Source organism: Elephantulus edwardii, unplaced genomic scaffold (assembly GCF_000299155.1).
Source record: "Elephantulus edwardii isolate Elephantulus edwardi_28Jun2011 unplaced genomic scaffold, EleEdw1.0 scaffold00005, whole genome shotgun sequence".
NCBI lineage: Eukaryota > Metazoa > Chordata > Mammalia > Macroscelidea > Macroscelididae > Elephantulus > Elephantulus edwardii.
Window position 1 is genome coordinate 38,477,624 of NW_006399755.1, and position 20,805 is coordinate 38,498,428.

Consider the following 20,805-nt stretch of genomic DNA (forward strand, 5'->3'; position numbering starts at 1 on the left):
GCAGCATAATGGTCTCCAGTCTTTCCCAAGTTATATAGTAATTTTTTTTAAATCATTGCTCCTGCGTGCTGCATAGTATTCCATCATGTGAACGTACCATAATTTCTCAGTCTGTTCACTTGTGATTGGACAGTTGGACTGTTTCCATGTTCCTGCAGTGGTGAATAATGCTACTATGAACATTGGTGTACAAGTCTTCATTTGTGCCTCAGTACTCATTTCCTTGGGGTATATTTCAAGCAATGGAATAACTGGATCATATGGGATTTCTGTGTTCCAATTTCTAAGGAAACACCAAACTGCCTTCAGAATGGTTGTACCATTTTACAATCCCACCAACAACGTGTAAGAGTTCTTATTTCACCACATCCTCTCCAACATTTATTACTTGCTGTCCTGTTAAACTTTGCCACTGCTACTGGAGTAAGATGGTATCTCATTGTCTTTTTGATTTGCATTTCTCTTCTTTCCAGTGCTTTTGAGCATTTCTTCATGTGCCTGTATGCCATCTGAAGATCTTCCTTTGTGAAAAGATTTTCCATGTCTTTTGCCCATTTTGTAATTGTGTTATCATTCTTTTTATTGTGGAGGTACTGTAGGATTCTGTAAAATTTTGATATAAGACCCAAGTCTGAAATGGTATTGCCAAATGTTTTTTCCCAGTCTGTAGGTTTCTTTTCACTGTTAGAAAAAAGGTTTTGATGCACACAGGGACTTAATCTTTAGAAAGTCCCATTCATCAATTTTATCCTCTCCAGATTGTGCATTTCTGGCTGTATTTGGCAGTCTCTTTATACCATAAACCAGGCTGTCTAAGCTTGATCCCAGTTTGTCTCTGATGAACTTTATGGTTTTGGGCTTTAGTCCCAGTTCTCTGATGCACCTTGAGCTGATTTTTTATGTATACCCTCAACAGTCTTGGTACCAGCCAGGAACTCAAAAGATGAGTTACACTGGGAAAAATCTGTTGTCAGGGACCTTTCTAAAGTACTAAAGAGCAACAGTGTCAGTCTAGATACTAAGGTGTGCCTGATTCAGGCCATGATCTTCTCAAATGCTTTCCATACATTTGAGAATTGGACAGTTAATACAGGTGACAGAAGAAGAATCAATATCTTTGAGTTTTAGTGCTCCTGAAGGGTATTGAACATACCAGGGACTTCCAAGATAACAGTCTGTTCTGGAGAGGATGAAACCAAGTAGCTCCTTGGAGGCAAGGATTGTGAAGCTTTGAGCATGTCAGCAGGAAGGACCGGTCCTTGGAGAAGGACATCATGCTTAGATGGATAGAGAGTCGGTGTGGAAGAGGAAGACCCTAGATGAGACGAATTGACCCAGTGACTGTACCAATGGGATCAGATGTTTCAGAGACAATTAGGTTGGTTCCGGATAGGGCAAGGTCAAGAGTCATTGTTCATAGGGATACTATGAGTTGTGATTGACTTGATGGCACAAATAATAACAATATTAGTAGTTTAGGGAGCTTTGGTTATCTAGTCCATTGGGCATTGAGCTGCTGATTCAAAGACTGCCTCTCTAAGCAGTTCAAATCAACCAGCAGCTCTACAGGAGAAAGAGGAACAATTGCCTACTGTGTAGTTTACAGTCTGAGAAACCCAACTAAAGGTCAGCTATGAGTCTATTCTTATTGGATGGCAATGAGTTTTAATTGATACTCTTTTTTTTTTTTTCAGTTTATTAGTTGCCATCAACCTATTAACTTGATCATCAACTTGATGACCACCTGTATTTGAGACTAGAACTGTTCAATAGGACTTTTTTAGTTGTAATCTTAAAAGAAGCAGATTACTACAACTTTTACTTCCATAGTATGGCTTGGCAGATGAAAATCTAACAGCCATCTGCAAAAAGCTTGTACTGCCTAGATACCTTGCGATTTAGTAGCTAAGTGTTTGGGGGTTTAATGGGTTTTGTTGTTTGTTTTTTTAGGGGGGTGGGAAGAGTGTTCTCTCTCTCTCTCAGAATCAGTACATTTAAAACTACAGTAAGATCAATGTCTTCACCTACTTTTAATAATATCTAAAAGAAAAAACCAAGCCCATTGTCATCTAGTTGATTTTGACTCATGGACACCCCATGGGACTGAGTATTGCCCCATGAAAATTCTAAGGCTGTATATATTTACAAAAGCCTTTTCTTTCTCCAAAACAGTTTTAGTGTTAGCATGTAATCACTCTTAATCCCTTATATTTAAAGTCACTTTGATAAAATCTGTCAAAAAATACATAGATCTTATAGTTTGACTGATACGATTACTAAGTTTTGAAGTTTTTTCTTGTTTATTAAGTGGAAAACCTTTTTTAAAAGAATTAATTTTGTTATTGTTGAAATGCCATTGAATTGGCTCTAACAAACAGCAACATTTTGTTCAACAGAACTAAATCTTGCCTGATCCTGTGCCTTTCAAATATTTATTTTTTACAGCACTTATATCAGATTTCTTACGAGCTGAGAGCTGTGGTTATGTCACTGATGGGACTTAGAGATAATACCTTCTGCTTTCTTCATCTTTTCCAACTTATAGTCATACTTAAATAGATTAGAATATTGAGGTAAAACTTTGGAAAGGACTAGGGGAAAGCACAGAGAATATGTAAACAACTACTACTATTTCCAGCACAATCCTTTTACACCATCATTACCTCTTGCTTACAAATCTTCAGAGTTTCCTTTACATTTTCTTCATAATTCTGCACATTTGTAAGGATCCATGATAGTGTGTAGTACACATTAGGCTACTAAGCAAAAGGCTGGCAGTTTGAATCCATCAGCTTCTCTTTGACAGAAGAGTAGTCTCCGTCTGCAAAGATTTACAGCCTTGGAAATTTGTTAGAGGGTTGCTATGATTAAGTCAACTGGATGGCCGTGGGTTTGCTTTGGATAGTGATAGTATCCACATCAGAGCGTGGACCATAATGGCCCATCGTTCTGTATGTCTTCTAAGCGTTTTCTTCAGTGACATCACAGTGGAAGATTGAAACTGCAAGAATAACTATCATGAAAAGTAGCAAGCAGTACAAATTGGGTTCAGCCAGCCCCCAGACAGCTGCTAACTTTCTTCATTTCTTTTCCTTCCTCAAACTTCTTCACTCTGTACATCTCACTTGCTTTGTTTCATGAAAGGAAGGATAGTATTATATGACTATTAATCAGAATTTAGTGTCCTTAATATCATATTTACCTTTTTATTTTTATTGTTTTAGAAAGCTGAGCATAGAGATGTATTGTTTTATGAAGCTAAAAATGAAGAGATATATGTCTCATTCACTAGTTATTATTAATTCGAAGCTGACTCATAGCTGACCCTCCCTCAGGTTTTCAGAGACTATAAATTGCCCATCTATCTCCAATGGAGCCACTGCTAAATTTGCACTGCTGCGAAGCTCTAGCTGTCTATTTATCTATTTACACACACATGTGTATACACACAAACAAAGCCAACCGAAACTCATTTCTTTTGAACTAGAACTGACTCGTAACTGATCTTCCAGTAATAAATCACATAGAAGAAGATTGTCCATCTTTCTCCTTTAGAGATCCTGGTAGATTCAAGCCACCAGAGAGGCATGGCTCTTGGTTAGCCCCACACTTAGAAGGACCTCCTACTGGTTTAATGCTCACCTGTTACTGTCTTGTGATTATTTGTAAATGTTGAACAAGGAGTGTTGTGTTTTAGTTTTCTCCCAGACCTACTAATTATGAAACTGGTCCTGCGTATACATTCTGTTTCATTTAATGCTCTCAACAATCTTCTTCTTTTCTTTACAAATGAAATTAAAGCTAAAAGAAAAATGAGTAATGGAAGAATTTGATCAAGTCCAAATTGCATGTCACAATTTTGCCATTAAATTAACTATGAACTTTCAGACACTTGCCTGTTATGGTCTCAGGGTGTATTCTTCTGTCAAATTTTGTTTATTAACTATTCTAACTTCCCTGGAACTAAAGCATTGCTTTACAAAAAGGGAATGTTAACTTGAATTCATTTGAACACTTCCAAAGTTTCTGAGATGTAAAAATACTAAATAAATGAAAGGTGTTATTAATAAAAACATTCTCTGATCCCTTACGCAGCTTAAAGAAAAAAAATGCATTTTTAACTGATTAAAATGAGTTCTGTGTATAAAAAGCATATAAAAAAATGATGACTTTGAGTGAATTAGAATACATGTCACTTGTGATCTGGGAAGAGTATCTAACTTTGTATAAACATTAAAAAGCACTTAGTTAATTCTATATTCCTCTCTATACTTTTTAGGATTTTCTCTAAACTTTCAAACCACTCATCACAATAACACAGTAAAATACCTAAGAATTCCAGAAGCTAATATAAAGTTTAATGCACTTATTTTTCCACACATTTCATTTTCAGGCAGAATGAGTATCAAATCTATCTTAACCCTAGGATTAAGTCAAATAATAAATATATGTAAGTTATTTTTTAAAAAAATTTTATTTTATTAATTTTAATGAACATATGCAGAGATTTTATATTTTCATTCATTCATTGTTGCACTTTTTTCTTTACTCCCTCCCCCAGTTCACTCTTCTCTTTTAAAAGCAAATATGTAAGTTATTTTTAAACCATAAAGTACTACACATATTTAAAAAGATTTAGTTGTATAAATGAACAACTTGCTATCTAAAAGCGATGTTCTTCTTCACCCCCAAAACAAAAGGGTAAACGTTTGTTTGGACTTAGTTTTCTGGTGAGTGCTATTGATAATTTTTTTAACAAATAATCTGCAGTCAAAATAATCATTAGCATATTATTGAGACTCACTGTTAAAAGATTTTACTTGCAAGGGGATTTAAATGCAAGAACTTTCTGGATTAAAGACAACAAACAAAACTGAGGGTAAGAGTCACAGTTGTGTTAAGTAGGAGAATAAAGACAAGAGTAAAAAACAAGTGAAGAGTTGACTACTTTGCCATCATATTCATCCTGTTTGTATAAGTATGAAAAAAGGATACAACCCTGATGCACCAAATATGCACCCTTGCTCTGTTTACACAGCAGGTTTTTTTATCTGGGTATAGGTTTTGCATGAGCACAGTTAAGTGGTCTGGGATTCCCTTTCTTCTCAATATTAGCCATATTTTGTTATGATGCACACAGTCAAATGTCCTTGCATAGTGAATGAAGGACACATAGACATTTTTCTGGTATTATTTGCTTTTAGTCAGGAGCATCCGACATTAGCAGTGATATCCCTGATGCCATGGCATCTTTTAAGTCCTGCTGGAACATCTAGCAGGTCCTTACCTATGTACTGTTCTAGACACCTTTGAATCCTTTTCAACAGTATTTTGTTTGTATGTGATATTACTGAAATTTTAGATAATTTCCACATTATCCTGCAGCCACATATAGAGTGTAGTAAACACTGTAATGGGAATCAGAAGTGTTTCCCCCATTTTGCTAAATAGCTAAATGATCTTATCAGTATCTTATGCATGAAATAGATGAAAGAGATTATCATTAAACATTCTTTTCATGACATGACTGAAAAAGCATGTGAGTTTTATTTCATTGATATACAGATACAGCGTTGGTTTGCTTTTTCTGAAGACCTAGAATATGCTATAGTGGGAATTTTTATTCATTTATCTTGTTAGAAATTTCATCTAGACTTCTCTTATGCACAACAGGAAAAGATATGAAAATAGAACAAGTATCAATGTTCCAAAACTAGTCAATATTTATAAATATTAACATTTATTTTTATAAAAATTACCTTCTAAGTATTATACAAACTCATTAGAAATTTTGGAAAATAATTTGAAAATGGCAATAGTTATAGAAAGGTTTCAGGCCTTTTGTTCATAGGGTCACTATGAGTCATGCTCAACTTGATGGCAGTCAACAACAACAACAGAAATTTATAAAGCTTTTGACTAATACATATAATCACATCAAAAAATTTCAGTACATTATAAAAGCATAATATTCTTCACCATACAATTACTGTTATATAATAATTCATAAGTCCAAAAACTAAGAAGTATCAGCATGCTTAATTTCAAGTTAACTTTTTATTGAGATATATATATAGCTAGATAGATATAAAATAAACAAGCAATTTAAGCCTCTTTTTATGTATAATTTGGTGACATTAATTATGATTATTATGTTCTTCAACTATCACCATTATCTGTTTCCACATTTTCCCATTAACTTTAGCATGGTACACAAAGCGGCTGTTTTTGTGTAATTCCCATCACCCTTAACATCCTAACTTAGCATCAACTTAAGTATAAATGCTATGAAGCATTCTCTTTGCTTCTAACAAATTAAATCTCCGACTTTATCTCATTTGACTGCTCAAACATGTGACTTGCCTGAGATATTTTTTTAAATGTTTTCTTCATTTGGCTAGCATTTTATTTCTCCTAACACTTAGCCTTTCTTACCTGGACTCTGTTTTTCTGACTCAGAATATTAGAGAGATTTGATGCTCAGGCCTTTGAATTCTTCTTTTCTCTATCCTTCCTAGATGATCTCTTTCACTTTCAGGCTGAATAATCCAAAATTCCTATCTCCAACACTGATCTGTTTTCTGTATTCCAGATGTATATGTGCAATGAATGTTGCATATTTAAGATTAATCAGAGAGAATTCTTAATTTCTTCTGCTGTTACTAGCAAGCCTACTTTGTTCCAGAGTTTTCTGTTTCAGTTAATGACCCTACTTCTGTTCTAGCTAAACATTTTAGACAGTTGTATTTGTTCCCTCTTTCTTACAAGTAATACACCGTCCACAGGAATTGAATCAAAATATGTTCTGAACCTACCACTTATCACTGTGTGTGTACACTGCGACCTGCCTAGTCAACCATCACCTCACCTCTATTTCTAGTTGCTTTTTTTTCTTCCTTTCTATATGTTCTCCACTATCAAAGTTGTTATTGTTGTTGTTGTGTGCCATCGAGTCACCTGTCACTCATAGTGGTCCTATATACAACAACTGTGAAGCCTGCCCTATCACGAACCAGTCTCATTGGCTCCAACACACCTATCTCCGTTACCCCTGTTACTGTGTCAGTCACAGGGGTCTTCCTTTCCAGTGCAGTCCCTCCACCCTTCCAAGCATGATGTCCTTCTCCAAGGCCCAAGAACCAGTCCCTTCTGGCCATGTGCCCAAAGTGTATGAGACAGAGCTTCAAAATCCTAGCCTCCAGGGAGAAACTTGGTTTCACCCTCTCAAAAACAGATCTTTGTTCTCCTGATGACCGATGGTATGTATGGTCAGTACTCCTCCAGCATCACAATTTAAAGACATCAGTTGTTCTGTCATCCTTACTCATTGTCCAGCTCTTGGATATATAGCAAGTAGTTGCGCAGACCATGGCCTGGATCAGGCACACCTTAGTCTCTAGACTGATATCTATCATTGATCCTCAGCACTCTGGAGAGGTCCCTGATAACTGACTTCCCCAATGCAGTTTATCTTGATTTCCTGACTGCTAGTACCAAGGGTGTTGACTATGGAGCTGAGCAAGCTGAAATTTTTAACTACCTCTATCTTTTCTCCATCTGTGATGGTGCAGCCAGTTGGTTCAGTGGTAAGAATCTTTGTCTTCTTGTTGTTAAGCTTCAAGCCATATTGAAGGCTACAGTTCTTGCAGCAAATGCTTCAGGTCCTTTTTAGTTTCAGCAAAGTTGTGTCATCTGCATAATGCAGGTTGTTAACGAATCTTCCTCCAATCCTGATAACACACTCCTCCTCATAAAATCCAGCCTCTTGAATCATCTTTTTCACATACACATTGAAAAGGTATGGCGGCAGGACACATCCCTGATGTATTCCTGTCCTAGTTTTGAACCCAGATATCAATTTATCCATATTCCCTCTTGTTCTTTCTGTCATTTTTCTTGTAATTATTCTAGTGAGATTTTTTTTGTTCCTGAATTGAAAAGCCCACAGTCAACACCCTTGGTACCAGCAGTCAGGAAATCAAGAAATGTATTGCAGTGGGATAGTGTGCAGTCAGGGACTTCTCCAAATTATTGAGAAACCATTATGCAGTTTGAGGACTAAAGTGAGTCTGATCCAGCCATACTCTTTCTGATCACTTACTATGCATCTGAGAACTGGACCGGGAATAAGGATGACAGAAGAATTATTGTTGTCTTTGAGCTGTGGTTTTGGAGAAGAGTACTACTGAATATCCCATGGATGGCCAAAAGAACAAATATCCCTTGAAGAAAAGTGCAGTGTGAGTGCTCTTGAGAGGCAAAGATGATAACACTTCATCTCACATGCTTTGGACATGTTAGTAGGAAAGGCAAATTCTTTGGAGAAGACATCCTGTGTGGCTAGAAGGAAGGACAGGAAAAGGAAGAAGATCCTCAATCTGGTGGATTGACGGAGTGACTACTGCTAAGGACTCGAGTATGTCAGAGATGATGAGAATGGCACAGGGTAGGGCAAGGTGCAGAGGTGTTGCTCATAGGGTCACTATGGGTCATACTCGACAGCACCTAACAGCAACAACAAATCCCAGTGGAAGAATATCTGGTGGCCCAGCAGTTAAGAGTCTGCCAACCCTAAGGAAGATAATCCTCCTGTGCAGTTTTCAGCCTCTTAAAACTTGCTGGACAGTCAACTATAAGTCGGTTCTGATTCAATGGTACATAACAGCAGCAACATTCTTGTGGGTATGAATTCACTCGAGTGGAGTCGCATCATGATTTTTATTAGCATGCATTTAATGACTATAATGTTGAAAATTTTTTTCATGTAATTATTAGCAATCTTAATTAAAACAACATTCTAGAAGTATCAGATAAAGTCAATCAGATAGTGAAAAGAAGACTAATTCACTGTTGATGCCAAAGTTTTTGCTTCTGTTATCAATCAGAAATTTTATTCTTTAAAATAAGTCTCTTATAATAATTAAAATACCAGTTTTCAACAGATAAGCAATTCTGCAGTTCTCTGCACCTTATCTTTTCTGAGGACATAGCATTTCCTCTTTCTTAATCCCTTCTAGTACAATTTAGAGAGACTCTTAGTGACTGGATGTTCTCTTCTTTGATTTTATGGATTGTTTGGGCCTTAGTGGGTAGTTAGAAGTCCTTATGTGAAAAGTGAACACTTTCTATGACATGCTTATGAGATACTGCAATCATTACACAAGCTTTTAGCCAGGCCATACTATGTCCAAGAGTTGCCTGGCTTCAGATTGGAATTTATTACTTTGTCACATTTATAAAATCACAATGCCATCTTTATTCTGTTATTAAAAGTACATTGAAGTAGTTCTTCATGTAGTTGGCACATATGAAAATTTTTCTCCTTGCAGTTTGTTTTCCAGATTGACTATAATATGAAGTAGATGCAGTTGGCTTTTTTAAGAAGAATCAAAGGAAACTACTCTCAGAAATTTACTTAATAATTGAAATCTGTCGGTTTTGTTTCCTCTTGGTTTATCTAGTGGTCTGAGGAAAGCTAGAAAAGCACATTGGTTAGATTCTCCTTAGTGTCTATTAACCAGTAGTACTAAAAATTACGGTCAGGTAAACTGCTCATTGAATGAAGCTAAAATATTCTTTCTAGCTACATCAAGCTATAATATGCTAACATCCATATTCTATGAGAAACATAAATGCAAAACTGTAGTTGCTACCGTGTTACAACTAGTTTTGACAAATAAGGCTCAATTAGAGGAAAAGTTATAATTAAGCATATCTGTTAAAAAATATGGTTGAGTACTTATGGTAATTGTGTTCACCCTGTAATTCAGAAATTATTCATTAGTTGCTACAAAAATCACAGTGGATAGAATTTTTTTTAACTCTTCTGTTATAAATGAGCTATGCAAATGAAATAGGATATTTACTATTATAAGCCATGGCAATGAATTATAGTCCCATTAAACAGCCAAACCTAATTAATACTGGTTCCAATGACTCAATGACTAACAGTATATAATAACCAAGTCTGGAGCAGAGCTCAAATTTTCCTTGAATTATCTAAGAGGAAGGGATTAAAGGCACCTTGAAAATTAAAATACAGGTATTACTTGGAACATTTAATTTGCATCAGCAAATTAATAAACTAAGCAAGATTGCTGGAGAAAACATAGAGCTACTTAATAAAGCAAATGTTTTCAGTTGTCTTTAAATATGTATCAAGTGTATGTTTATATAAATAAAAAATATACACTGTTGTTGTTCTTGCTGTTGCGGTGGTGCTGTTGAGTTGGAACTGATCTAAAGGTGACCCTCCATCAGGTTTTCAGAAGCAGATAATCACATGAGAGATTACTCATCCTTCTCCCATGGAGCACATGGTGTATTAAAACCAAATGTCTTTGGGATCGCAGTGCAACTTCTTACCACTAGATGACCTGAGTTACTTAAATGTTCTTTTTTTTTTCCCTTAACATCTAAAATTTGGTCTGTCAACCATCTGACAGCCTTGGTAACATTTCTTCACTTGATTTCAGTATTAATTCCATACTCAGAGTTCTAAAAGTGTCTTTTTTTGGTCTTTGTTTGGGTTTCCCCCCCTTTCTCTTTTAAATGTATGCTGTTTGCATTACAAGTCCTTCTGACATCTAGGGCCACCTTTTTCCAATTTCCATGAGAAACTAACATTTTTATCACAGCTCACACATATACTCACCAGTCCAGGCACATGAAGAACTGTTACGCTTGTTTAATGTTCATTAATCTGTGATTTGACGTGGTGGGGAGTATTCAAGAGTATGAATCTGCATTGTCCTAAAAATACATCGACCATTCCTTGTCACAATTTCTTACTAGTTTTGACTTCTTATTCCCGTGTTTAGGCTGATTTACCACCATGTTTTTGACCTCTTGCTCTAGCTAGACCTCTTAACATTGTATCCTCTTCCTTCTAAATTCCCTTAATTTCTCTCTCTAGAACTTACAGTCAAACCTAGATCTCTATTGTTCTGAAGAATTCATTCTTCCTTTATTGTGACCATCAAGCTAAAACACAAACATCAAACAAAAGCACTTGCTATTTATAAACAAGAGAATTGTAGAGATTAACTATAGCACTTTGCTAGAAGTCAGGGACAATTGCTTAAATATTTTATTAGTAAAAGTTTTCTTTCACTTATTTAAGTAGTTCTTTCTAAGTAATGGGCTTGAATGGATATACATTTATGACAGATAGCTGAAATAATACACACTTTTAAGTCCTTATAAAACTGTTTCTAAAAATATTAAGATAAATTTAGTCCACATGGTAATGAATAAGTTTTGACAAATGTTTGCTTTCCCAGTAAACTTTCCGTTAGTTTCCATTGTAATTGATACCTAGAGACACTAAGCATTTTGTCAGTGTTTATGTCTTCTGTGCACCAAGTCAACCTGAATTAACCCTGACAACTTGAAAGAAGACTGAATCATTTCTCTTGTGATGCAGTTATTTGAAGATATAGATATCTTTGTTACAAATGGTTGACTACTTTTTTGTATATTTCTTTACATAGTTTTGTGTAAGAATAGAAAAGAATCCTGGCCTTGGATTTAGTATCAGTGGTGGAATTAGTGGACAAGGAAATCCATTCAAACCTTCTGACAAGGTAAGACATTAACTTATAAATCATTTTCATTAGAAAAAAGTACCATTTTTCACTGCACCAATGAAGGAAGTAAGAAAAAAATATTTTACCGTACTTTAATAATTTAACTATGAGTCAATTAAAAACTTTTCCATACATGTATGTAGAATTCATTATAGTTCTGGGAAAATCGTAAGAATAAGAAGACCAAAAGTGCAACAGTGAATGATTAGAAATCCAAAATTTCTGTAAATTTTCATTAAAATTAATAATAATAAGAAGAAATTTTTAAGAAATAATAAGAGGACCATATATTTAAACATTCCATTAGAAACAGTTTTGCATTGGAGTATCAACTGTGAGTCATTCCTGACTTGAAAGCACACAACAACAATATTGGTGTTAAAAAAAAAGCTGTATGTATAGCATAGATTATTTCTAAATGCTTACCTGTAAGTCACTTCTTCTCTTATGGCAAGAATAAGAATAAGAGTAATTGAATACCACTGACTTTTATCTCTTAAACCAACATGTTTGTAAGATGAAGTCTTTTACCATTATAATTGTAGAACTGAATGAACTGAGATAACACAATTTCGATTAAAAAAAAATTTTAAGTTCTCATATGTAAAGGAATAAAGCCCGTGAATGACCTGCCTGGTTCCAGTAAGGTCATCTAAAATTTTGATTAAATAAAAAAAGTTTACCCTGAATTCTGTAACTTGCGCTGATATTATCAGTGTTTGAAGTTCTCAGCTTTAAGCAATCAATAATTATAATTTTATGATGATTGAAACTATCTACTATTAACCTCTTCCCCCATACTGCCTCAGGCAAAAAAACTTTCCCTAAAGCTGGTACATGGGATTTGGACTTACTTCCTCCTAATGTGAGACAAGCAACAGCATTAGAGACCAGCAGCAATGCATGGTGCAAGACATCACAGAAATGACTTGTGGCATAAGCCACAAGGAGTGACTGGGGAAAGGAGGTGGTGGACTGAGTAGGCGGAGCTGCAAGGGATGCTAATGTGGTAGGGAAAGGGAAGGGACAACACACATGTGCAAGGGTGGGGGGGCCGTGAATGTGTTGGCTATTTCTGGAAAGGAAGTGTCTTTCATCTACTTTTTTCGGTAAAAAGCTTGTCTGTTAACTCCTGGTTTAAATTAAGCATTCATATTAAGAAAGACTAGGAAGAAAGATTGGCCATCCACTTCTGAAAGAAATTAGGCTTTCGAAAACCCTATGTACAATAGAGCACACTTAGAGTAGACTAACAGATATGGCAACTGAGGCTGAGCCCTCAAATTTGGAAACACAAAGGAGGAAGAACAGTTGGAAGCAGAAACTAATTATTGGAATGTGGGATGTAAGACACATGAATGTAGAAAAACTGGTACATTGTTAAGAAAGAAATGGAACACATAAATATTGACATATTAAGTATTTGCTAAGTGAGATTGATTGGAATGGGGCATTGTGAATCAGACAATCATATGATCTACTACGCTGGAGATGAAAAGGTAGGGAAAAATGCCATCACTTTCATAATTAAAAAGGCTGTTTCTTGATCCATTTTGAATACATATCCATATGCATGCAAGGTTGTTGTTAGGTGCCAGAAGATCAAGCAAGATTCATAGCAACCCTATGAACAAAAGATCTGAACCCTGTTCTATACTGCACCATCCTCACACTTCCTGACAAACAAGAACCCATTGCAGCAGTCACCTTTTTATTCCACCTAGTTGAGGGTCTTCCTCTCCTTTGGCAACCCTCCACCCTTCCCAACATCATGTCCTTCTCCCAGGAATAGCACCCCCTAGAAACATGTCCAAAGTATATGAGGCAAAGCCTCCTTATTCTTGCCTCCAAAGAGCACTCTGGCTGCACCATCACCAAGACAGCCATTTGTTTTCTTGACTATCCATTCTGTCATTCTTATTCATTGTCCAATTCTCAGATGCATAGCTAGTAATCAGAAAGACTATGACTAGAAACAGACACACCTTAGTCCTCAAACTGACATCACTACTCAATAATTAGGAAGGGTTCCTAACTGCACAGTTTTCCCAGTGCAGTGCATCTCCTTATTTCCTGACTGCTCATACCAAGGGTATTAATTTGTGGATCCAATCAAGATGAAGCTGTTGACAGTCTCGAACTTCTCTCCATCCATCATGACACTCCCTATCAGTCCAATGGTAAGAATCTTTGTTTTCCTGACATTGAGATGCAATCCATACTGAAGGCTGCATGCCTTCAAGCCTTCCTCACTTTCAGTAAGCAAGGTTGTGTCATTTGCATAACACAAATTATTGATTAGTCTGCCTCCAATTCTGATGCCACACGCTCCTCCTTATAGAGTACAGATTTTTGGATAATTTGTTCAGTATATAGATTGAGTAGATATGGAGAGAGGATACGACCCTGATGCACTCCCTTCCCAATTCCAAAACATGTAGCACTCCCCTGCTCTGCTTGCACAACAGCCTCCTGATTCAGGTATAGATCTCGCATGGCACAATCAAGTCCTCTGGGATTCCCATTCTTCTCAATGTCAACAACAACTTGTCATGATCCACAGTCAAATGCCCTTTTTCACCTGATGAGTTGCACAGGAATCAGATAGATTACATCTGTGGAAGGACTTCAGTTACTCAAATGCAAGTTCAAATTAAAGCTACAGAAGGTTAAATCATATTCACAGAAATCAAAATTTTATTTTGAGTGTACCCTCCCTGAATTTAAAAACCAACTCAGGATGGGTTTGAGGCCTTGAACACTAATGAAGAAAGTCCAGACGAGCTGTATGAAGATATCAAGAGTATCAATCCATGAACAATACAGAAGGTTATTACAAAGAAAGGGGATAGAGAAAAGAGAAAAATAAATATCAGAAGAGACTCTCAATATTACAACAGAGTGCTGAGAAGCCAAAGCAAAGGGGAGAAATCAAGAAGTTGTTTTAACTATTATAGCAAAAAGATAGAAGCAACCCAAGTGCCCATTAACAAATGAATGGATAGAAAAACTATGGTATATTCATACAATGGAATTATTATGCTGCACTGAAAAGCAGCGAACTCATAAAATACTGTACAACACGCAGGACATTATGCTGAGTGAAATAGCTGAGTCACAAAGAATAAGACTGCATAGCATCACCGTTATGAAGCAGATCTGACAAAAGGATTTGGGAGAATAGGATAAGAGTGGCTAGACAATGAATATTGCACTGGAATAGATGAAGGAAAGAACTGTTTAAAAGGAATATATGATTAGGAATTATATGTACAACAATAGCTCAGAATGAAAGGTATATTGCAAAAAGGACTGAGGGAAATGAGGTAATTGTGCAACAATAAATGAATATTTTTTTTAAAAAAACCAAAGTAAACTGGGGAAGGGGAAGAAAGGAAGAGGGGGTAAAATGTGCAACAATGAATGAATGATAATATGACTTTTTGGGTAAACATTTGTTAAAATCGTTGTTGTTGTTGTGTACCATAGAGTTGGAATCAACTCATAGCTGACCCTCTGATGGATTTTCAGAGGCAGTTAATCACATGGGAGGAGATTGAACATCCTTTACCCCAGACCAGCTAGTGGTCTTGAATTGTGTGCCTTAGGGATTGCAGTGCAGCTTCTTGCCACTAGGCTACCAAAACTCCTTAAAAAAATTTATACTGAAAAAAAAAAAAATCAAGAACTGAACAGAAGTTTTCAAAGTTCGTTTCAGGAAGATTAGGCAAAATATTATAATGAAATGGGCAAGGAGCTAGGGTCCGAAAATCAAAATAGCCAAACACACTCTGCATTTCTTACGCTAAAGGAACTAGAGAACAAGTTCAAGCCATGGGTTACAATGCTGAAGGATGTTATGAGAAGAATGTTGAAAGATTTAGGATACATTAAAAGAAGAAAGAAGTAGTATACAGAATCACTCGACCAAAAAGAACTGGATAGAAGAATTTCCAGAGGCAATGGTGATGAAGGAGGAAGTTCAGGCTGCTTTGAAGAACTTGACAAAAAAAAAAACTCCAGGAATTGATGGAATATCAACTGATATATTTCAACAAACAGATGCTTCCCTGGATGTGTTCACCAGGTTGTGCCAAGAAATCTGGAGGACAACTATTTGGCCAACAGACTGGAAGAGATCCAAAATTATTCCCATTCCAGAAAAAGGTGACCCAACAGAATGTGGAAATTATAGAACAATAATCACTGATATCGCACACTAGCAAAATCCTGCTGAAGATTATCTAGAAATAACTATAACTGTACATTGACAGAGAACTACCTGAAATACAAACTTGGTTTAGAAGAGGTTGTGGCACTAGAGACATTATTGTCAATGTCAGATGGATCTAGGAGAGTACCAGAGGAATATTTTTCTATGTTTCATTGACTATGCACAGCTGTTTGTGTGGACCACAACAAATTATGACTAACCTTGTGGAAAATGGGAATCCCAGAACACTTGATTATGCTTATGCAAAATTTATACTTGAACCAGTAAGCAGTCCTCAGAACAAAGCAAGGAAATACTGCATGATTCAAAATCAATAAAGAAGTGCATCAGGGGTGCAACCTGTATCCATACCTTTTCAATCTATATGCAGAACAAATCATTTGAGAAGCTGGGCTTTATGAGCATCACAATCAGTAGAAGACTCATCAATAACCTACATTATGTAGATGACAAAACTTGCTTGCTGAAACTGAGGAGAACCTGAAGCACTTGCTACAGAAGGTCAAGGATCATAGCCTTCAATATGGTCTGGAGCTCAATATCAAGAAGACAAAAATTCTCACCACCAGGCCAATTTGCAGCGCCATAAAAGATGGATAAGAGATTGAGATTGTTAACAATTACACCTTGCTTGGATCCATGGTCAGTATTCTTAGCACCAGCAGTCAGGAAATCAGAAGATTAATTACATTGGGGAAAATCTGCTGTTAGGGGCTTTTCCAGAGTACTGAAAAGCAGTGATGCCATTCTAGAGACTAAGGTGTGCTTAATCTAGGCCAGGCTCTTTGTACTTACTTGCTGTGCATCAGAGAGCTGAATAATGACTAAGGATGACAGACGAAGAATTGATGCCTTTGAGTTGTGGTGCTGGAGAAGAGTCTAGAATATACCAGGGACCACCAAAGAAACACATAGGTTTGTCTTGGAGAGAAGAATGAAACCAAGTTTCTTCTTGGAGGCTAGGATTTTGAAGCTCCATCTCATATACTTTGGGCATGTGGTGAGGAGGGACTGGTCATTGGAGAAGGACATCATCCTTGGAAGGGTGGAGGGACAGCGCAGGAGAGAAAGACCCAGATGAGACAGGTTGATACAGTAATTGGGGCAATGGGGATTGGTGTGTCCGAATCAGTGAGACTGGCTCAGGATACATAGGGTCTCAGGAGACTTGATGGCACATAACAACAAGAACAACTATTGACCTTATCAAATTTAATTGTACCAAGTTAAATCATAAAACTTTGGGTGACAAAAAAGGACAAAATTTAGATATGTGTAAAACTTCCATAGACTTTCAGCTTCCTTTTGAGCATAATCTCATGCTGAGCCTTTTAACTCATCACTATGGAAAAAATAAGTAAGTCATAAACCACAAATCAATTTCTGATCATGAGATTTGCCTCTGTGAAAAGTCTGGGTAATCCTATTCAGGAGACATCTATAGCCTGAAGAGGAGCCTACAGTTCCTTGTGTTCTTCTCTTACTTCTTTTTGTTCCTGCTTATTACATGTTTCCTGCTATACTTTCTTTTCTGGAGTAAAGAACAAGAGTTTCTTTCTTTTCTGGCATAAAGAACAATAGAAGGTTTTGGACAAAAAAGGAAGAATTGCTTATGGTAAACATATTAGAAAGAAATATCATCATCATAGGAAGCTATGGAAAAGTTTACACAGAATCATTCTTAGATAGTTAACAGGGGAGAGAAGGCAAGGGGAGGAGTGTGCAAACTAATAGACAGCTGAGTTGGGTGAAGCGAAAGGTGGCATATGAACAAGGAGTTTATTTGACATAAATTAGTTACATTAATAATGAATAATTAATATCTATGAATGATTGAATGAAAAGTCGATTTTATTTATATACTGTAAAAAGAAGAAAGGCCATGCAGAGATGGCCATATTTGACCATTACCCACCTCACAAAGGGGAACTGTTCTTGTCCACATCATCAATAAAATAAAACCAATTCCAAGGAGTCCTCCACACTCCCATACTTCTTTATATTCATCTTAACACCTATCTTACTGATTTGTTGGATCCAAAATCCAGTATGATGGCTTATAGACCACACAGAACTACATTGGGGAAGTTAAAAGGTTACAATTCTGATTAATAATGGAATACAATCAAGACAGCTCCCAAAATATGCATGCAGGCACCACAGCTTCGAGCCTTGTGGTTTTAAGTGTTCCTACATTCTCAGTCCTGCCAATCAATATTGACTCACAATTGTTCAATAAAGTTCTCACTCCTGCCAATATTGGCTCTCTAACCAGTTATCCAACAAAATTCTCACTCCTGCCAATATTACCAACTCGGCCCACCTGCCCCTGAGGTCTCATCTCACGCTAATTCTGCAGTTCAACCATGGTTGCTGTTGCCTACCCGAAGCATTTCCTCCATTTCACTGTGTTGGAGGAGGTCTCTCTTCTCTAACTGTTGGAAGAAATCATCTTTTCTATTGGGAGAAGATTCCATCACTATAGCTAGAACTCTTTCATTTATTGTCAAGACCAGCCAGTCCTCTTGTAGATTGTTAAAACTGGCAGATCCTCTTGTGGACTAGTAGATAGACAATCTCTTTGTAGATAAGCCAGCATATCCTATTCTCATAACTCCTTCCATATAGTCAGTCATCCACACTAGAAAAGCCATATTGAAAGACTCAGTATTTGTCCTTTTGTAACTGAGATATTTCACTCAGCATAATGTCCTCCAGAATCACCCATTTTGTATATACTTTATAATGCCACTGTTTATGAAATAGGACTGACATTGAGGGAAACTAAGAGGAGACAAATAATCAACACTGTATTGAGATAAACGAGGGAAAGAACTGTTTACAAGAAATATATGGTTAGATATTATTTACATGACAATAGTCCAGGATAGGAAGTGCACAGCAAAGTGGACTGGGCGGGGAGGAGGGAGAAAAGCGTGAAACCATAAAAGAATTTTTTTAAAGAGGAAAGTGAACTTGCTGGGAGGTAGGGAGGATAATGTACAACAGTGAACGAATGGAAATCCAAGTTTTCTGTAAACTTTCATTAAAATCTCAATAAAAAATAATTTTAAAGAAAGACAAACTCCATATATATTTTCACTTACATTTAAAATAAAACCCAAACCAATGTAGTAGACATGAAGAAACGTTAGAGAAATCATAGATAGGATCTTCTTGATTAACTGATTGGAGCAGTTATTCATATTGTGTAGAGGCAACCCTATCTAAATAGTCCTCTATGCCAGTTAGAAATGTCTGTGTGTTTCTGCTGACCATGATATTGAGGGAAACTTTGATCAGGCACTATTAAAATATTTTTGATTTAGTTGTGCCAAAGTTCTTGTTTAATTATAATAAATTCTCATACATCTTAAAACAAACATAAAAGTTCATAATTATAAGAAACATAGACAGTAATTTTAATAGCTCCTAATCATTGTGTCTTACTCCCTTGACTCTTCTTTTTTTCCTCATTTTACATTTACTCCAATTCATTCACTAATTGAGTTGAATCAGAACTGACTTATAACTGAACATCCACTGGGTTTCTGACATTGTAAATCTCACAGGAGGAGATTGCCTGTCTTTCTTTCTTGGAGCCTTTGATGGATTCAAACTACCAGAGAGATGTGGCCTCTGAGTTAGCAGTTCTAACTCCCTATGGACTATGCCACGAGTGCTCCTTATGTTTCCTATAAAAGCAAATGACTTTGTTATTTTTAAAATAATTGCAATTCCTCACGCCTAATTCATCAGCATCTAAATCTTGTTACAATATATATATATGGAAAGCATGGAGTAATAAATATTTTTAAATTAAAGATGAAGGTGTCAAGATGTTTTACCACTTTTGCATTACTACTGGTATTTTTATCTACATGAGACAGATCAGAGACTTTCAGATCATTACCTGTAATTCCTCCATTATGATGAAAATGAATACTTTATAACAACTAATTTCTAATTTGTAGTATTTTGCTGTCAGTTGTGCTGAATAGAGGTAACTCGTGGTTGCTGTGATGCTAAAAGCTGAGACACTGATGTGTCAAATGTGATAATGGTTACCCATGGTGGACAGTGTCTGGTGGAGCTCCCAGATTAAAACAGGCTTGGAAGCAGGATTAGCATCTACTTCAAAAATTGCTTGCCTCTGGGAACTTTATGAATTTAAAGAAATGTTGAAAGCTGTACAAGTGTTCAGGTCTTTTGTGCATAGGGTCTCTATGAGTCATCTACAACTCGACGGCGCTTAGTAAGAGCAACAACATTTTGATGACTCTAGAGAGAGTAAACCATTTCAATGATCTTGATATTGCTTTTTTATGAGATATGGAGATAGATAGTTTAAATGAAATGTGTTCATTATAAAACTTTACCTCAAAAGCAATTTTTGGGGTGTCTGAATACAATCAGAAAAGTGAGTCACTGTTATTACAAAATTAATGAGTAATTAAAAGCTCCAAATCTACAGAAGACATATAAGACTATTGTTAATATATTGACCATTTTTGCGGTTATGTACATGGTGAATAGAGCCTCAAAAATCAGATTCAAGGTTGCTGTGATCTGGAATTGACTTGATGGCAGTGAATTTGGTTTTTTTAGTTTAGTGTTCACATTGAAAATTTGCATAAGGATCTGGTCCACTCAAAAAAGAGGATTAACCTCTTGGAAGTTGAAATGTACTTACTGAGCCATACTGCCTCATTTTTAAAGTGGTTGTGTGAGATGATACAGACTGGAACTCAGTGCCTATGTTACTCAAAAGTACTAAACAGTTATTGTTGTTGTTATGTGCCATCGAGTCGCTTGCGACTCATAGCGACCCTATGTACAAGAGCCCTAAATGCTGTTCTATCCTGTGCCAACTCCACCGTCTCAAACACACTCATTCCCACCACTCCACTCACAGAATCGACCCATCTCATTGAGGGGCTTCCTCTCCTGCGCTGCCCCTCCACTCTCCCAAATATGATGTCC

At 36.4% G+C, this 20,805-nt stretch overlaps 1 protein-coding gene across 1 annotated transcript in view; it reads left to right on the forward strand.

Annotated features, from left to right (window-relative positions):
* LRRC7 (leucine rich repeat containing 7) overlaps positions 1-20,805 on the forward strand; it is a 720,627-nt gene that overhangs the window by 654,654 nt on the left and 45,168 nt on the right. The window contains exon 24 of the mRNA XM_006879790.1: positions 11,493-11,585. Coding sequence (XP_006879852.1) covers positions 11,493-11,585 — 93 coding nt within the window. The remainder of the gene's footprint in view (positions 1-11,492; positions 11,586-20,805) is intronic.